Source organism: Chrysochloris asiatica, unplaced genomic scaffold, assembly GCF_000296735.1.
Source record: "Chrysochloris asiatica unplaced genomic scaffold, ChrAsi1.0 scaffold00159, whole genome shotgun sequence".
In the NCBI taxonomy this organism is placed as follows: domain Eukaryota; kingdom Metazoa; phylum Chordata; class Mammalia; order Afrosoricida; family Chrysochloridae; genus Chrysochloris; species Chrysochloris asiatica.
Genome location: NW_006408677.1, coordinates 2,106,737 through 2,111,337, shown reverse-complemented (window position 1 = coordinate 2,111,337; position 4,601 = coordinate 2,106,737). Strand labels below are relative to the sequence as shown.

Sequence of the window (4,601 nt, the reverse complement as noted above, 5' to 3'; positions counted from 1 at the left end):
TTTCCGAGGGTGTAAATCTTTACGGGAGTAGAAAGCCTCATCTTTCTCCTGCGGAGCAGCTGATAGTTTCGAACCGCTGACCTTAAGGTTCGCAGTCCGATTCGTAACCACTACGCTACCAGAGCTCCTTTCCTGTCACATTAATTATATTTAATTATGAAAAAATTGCTATACAATTTTAGGTTGAAGCATTATGGTGGTGGTGGTGGTGGTTATGTGCCATGGAGTTGATTACAGCTCATGGTGACCCTGTATAGGATTTCCAAGGCTGTAAATCTTTATGGGAACAGAAAACCTCATCTTTCTCCCGTGAAGTGGCTGGTAGATTCCAACTACTGACCTTGCAGTTGGCAGCCCAATTTGTAACCCACTCATGTTTGCTAGGGTGGAGGGTCAGAGAAAAAAAGGAAGACCCCCAGTGAGATGGATTGGCAAAGTGGCAGCATCAGTGGGCTCGAGCGTGGCAACGATAGTGAGGTTGGCCCAGGATCGGGTAGTGTTTCATTCTGCTGTGCATAAGGTCACTATGAGTCGGTATTGACTCAATGGCACCTAACAACAAGAACAACATACTACCAGAGGTGTCCTGGTATGGCGCTGTGGGCTAATGTGTCAGATGGCAAAGTCGTTTGAACTGCAAGGTCGGTGGTTCAAGCTCACCAGCTGCTCCTTGGAAGTCCTATAAAGGTTTGCTATGGGTCAGAATCAACTTGACAGCACTTAACAACAACATACTACCAAAACTCCTTAAGGCATTATATTATGCAGTAAAATTCATAATTCCTAATGATTTTGCTGAATATTTTTGCTTTATAGGATTGTCAATGGTTGTGGCCTTTCTTTCGAGGTCCTCTAGGTGGTTTAGAGCCCTGGGGTGGCGCTGTAGGATAAGCACTGGACTGCAAGTTCGGTTTGAACCACAAAGTCAGCACTTCAGACTCACCAGCTGCTCCTCAGAAACCCTATATAGGGTCACTGTGAGTCGGAACTGACTTGACGGCACTTAACCGCTACCACCTAGGTGGATTAGAACCACCAGCCTTTCAATTAGTATAGCATAGTGCTGTACCATTACACAGTACAGTGACTCCCATATTACATGGCCATAAGTTCTGCAAGTGTGGCTTGCAAACTGTTGTTGTTGTTCAGTGTCTTTGAGTCAGTTCTGACCCATAGTGACCGTGTATAGGGTTTCCAAGGAGCCACTGGTGAGCTTGAACTGCTGACCTTGCAGTTCAAACGGCTTGGCAGTTTGGCGCATTAACCCAACACCACATATAGTTAGTTCTTAAAATAGCAGAATGCTCAAGACAAACCTTTTTCTTTGTACTTGTTAAGCTAAGCTATTATTATTATTTAGTTTAAAATAAATTAAGGGGATATTTTTGGTTTAAGTTTTAAAGATTATCTCAGGCCTGATTAACGTAATTGATACCACTAAGTTGTACATATGAAAACCGTTGAGTTGGCAAATCTACATTGTATAAATTTTTTACAATAAAGAAATAAAACTGAAGCAAGAACAGAAAAAGGAGATGGTTAAGACGAATTATCTCTATTAAAGGATTTTGAGGCCTGGTGGGTGGCTTTGCTTTGCAAGTAAAAGGATTTGTTCTTTCCTGCTCAAGCCAAGGAAACCACAAAAATAAGCCTCCATGCTATTGAATTTTGCTTTAAAATTTCTTTCCTCTTCTTTCAGTTTTATCCAAGTATGAAAACCAGATTACTATTTTCACTGACTACCTAGAAGAATTTCCAGATACAGATGAGCTGGTATGGATCTTAGGGAAGCAGCATCTCCTTAAAACAGGTAAAGTTTGATAGTATTTGACTGTGAGAATTAAAATGAGGTGGGTGCCTGAGGTTAAAGTCCTATACTTTTATCCTCTTTGGGTCATTAATGCGTTGTCTTGATCAATATTAATGCTACTCAGAGTTGCAGCCGAACTAGGTTAACTCAGGCCTGGCTCTTGCATGGTCCCCCTTCAGTGACCTTGAGCAACCCTGGAAGTGTGTTTACATGGTCCTAGATTTTTGTACAATTTGCAAAAGTAAGATATTTTTATTTATTAAGTTTCTTAAAGAAGAACCCCCAAATTTGATAAGCCATGGCTTTCAGAAAACATAGATCCACTTCTGGTATCACAACTGCATCTAGTCTTTGGTGCCTGGATTGCGCCTCTCTCATACATCTCACATACTTTTCTGCCTAGATACAAAATGCTGTGTGACTCAGGGGACTTCTAAACAGCCCATAACTGTCACAAACAATATTGGGACTACAATATCTGAGACGTTGGAGAGTTTTTGCTGACAGTAGCTCTCAGTGTATTTTGCTGTCATGTGGAACGTTTTTAGCCACTGTTGTGGTGGTGTGGCACTGGGGGTTAATGTGCTAAGACTGCAAAGTCGGTTTGAATGGCAAGTTCAGTGGTTCAAGCTCACCAGACTCTCCTTGGAAACCCTACACTGGGTCGGTATGAATTGGAGCCAACCCATACCGACCCTGTATAGGGTTTCTGAGGTACAGCTGATGGTTTGACTCTTACCTTCACATTCTTACAGAGTATGAAAGACCTTTTAGCCTAAAACTGCTGATGACCCAGCATCCAGATAAAGCTTGAGCCTGCAGTTTCTATCAGTTTGAGGAGAGGCCCTCATCAGAGACCCTAGTGTGGAGTGAGGAACAAGAAGCAGCTGATTAGAGGGGCAGGAGAAGAAGCTGGGCTTTTTCCAGTTCTTTTGAGTCTGGCTTCATTACTTTGATGAGAAAATTGCCAACAGTGGAGAGAGCCGGGGGCCAACAATTAGGAGACCTGAATTTAGATTTTTCTATCTCAGCAGAGTTAAGGAGCTCTGGTAGCGGAGTGATTACAAGTTGGGCGGCTAACCTCAAGGTCAGCAGCTTAAAACTCCCTGCCATTCCACGGGAGAAAAATGAGGCTTTCTGCTCCCAGACAGATTTACAGCCTCGGAAACCGTATACAGGATGGCTATGAGTCGGAACCGACTCCACAGCACACCACCACCACCATCTCAGAAGAATTATTTTATCTTTCTGGATCTAATGTCTTTCACTAGAATGTAAAATGAGGTAATTGGAGATCAATTCTGCTAGTTCTGCAATCCATAACAGTATGAATCCCCAGGTTGCCAAAAATGCTCATATTCAAAAACTATGTTAGGAGTGGCTTCCAAAGGGAAATTATTGTTAAAATGTCCTCCCAACTTCTCCCCCACCTAGAATGTTCTCTCCAGCTTTTCTCTCTTATAGGCCAGCTGGGAGGTATAGAGACTGTCACAGGAAGTGCTATCAACATTTGAAGGAGGAGTATGTAATAACCGCTAACATTTAGCACAAGCTTACTGAGTGCCAAGCTGCATCTAAGCACTTTACATATATTATCTTTTGAATTCTCTCAACAACTCTGTGAAGTAGGTATTATTATTTGCCCCATTTTGTAGATGAGGAAACTGAAACTAAAGCGATTTAGTGACAAAATTTGCTGGAAAGCATGAAATCTGAAGGCTTTTGCTTGTGACTGACTCCAGCCAATCAGATCTGAATTCTAGCTTGTGCCGAGGTTTAAATGATCAGATACTAATTTTTCTTCAGTATCTCATGCATCTCTGACAGCTGAACTGCTAGAGTTAGACGTGGTGATATGCCACAGCGACCCCGTATAGGGTTTCTGAGGCTGTAAATCTTTACAGGAGCAGAAAGCCTCATCTTTCTCCCACGGAGCGGCTGGTAGTTTCAAACTGCTGACCTTGAAGTTAGCAGCCCGACTTGTAACCACTATGCTACCAGAGATCCTTGCTAGAGTTAGAAACAGTATATTTTAAAGTGAATTTGGGGGCCACTTCCTCTAGCTGGCCTCAGCAGAAACATTCCTGGCCACGCCCCTTAAGGGTCACTTGATTGTGCTGCTTAACCTAGAGTCTCAGAGACAGTCTGTAAGCTTTCCTATCTGCATCTACAATAGTCTGCTCCCTGCTTTCAGTAGCCCCCGCGTGCATGTGGTATGCATTGATGCCATCAGTGGTGATAGTGAAAGGAGAGTCCTTTGTTCTCTGTGCCCTCTAAAAGGGAACTACGTGGAGCTGTTGTTGTGAAGTGCTCTCAAGTCGGTTCAGACCCATAGCAACCCTGTATAGGGTTTCCAAGGAGCGGCTGGTGAGCTTGAACCACTGACCTCGCAGTTCAAACGGATTTGCAGTCTGGCACATTAACCCACAGTGCTACACCAGCTAGAACTTTGGAAATTCATCATGGTATCTATGATTTCCCTCACCTGGGTGATCATATTGTTTGTCTTAGTCTTGTGTTTACTCCTGTTTCAGACTTAATAAAGAGTCTCTATGGTGTGGTGCTGTGGGATGAGACTTGACCACAAGGTCAGTTTGAATCTCAAGGTCATTGGTTCAAACTCACCAGCCACTCCTTGGGAACTCTATACAGGCAGGGTCGCTATGAGTCAGAACCAACTTGACAGCCCTTAACAACAACAGCAACATGGTGCTGTAGGATAAGCACTGGACCACAATGTTGATTTGAACCACAAGGTTGGTATTCAAACTCACCAGTCAGTCTTCACAAA

General features: G+C 43.2%; 1 protein-coding gene across 1 annotated transcript in view; it reads left to right on the top strand.

The window, feature by feature from the left end:
- Positions 1 to 4,601, top strand: part of ATG4A (autophagy related 4A, cysteine peptidase) — a 139,936-nt gene that overhangs the window by 84,857 nt on the left and 50,478 nt on the right. The window contains exon 2 of the mRNA XM_006871037.1: positions 1,700 to 1,810. Within this exon, the coding sequence (XP_006871099.1) occupies positions 1,700 to 1,810 (111 nt within the window). The remainder of the gene's footprint in view (positions 1 to 1,699; positions 1,811 to 4,601) is intronic.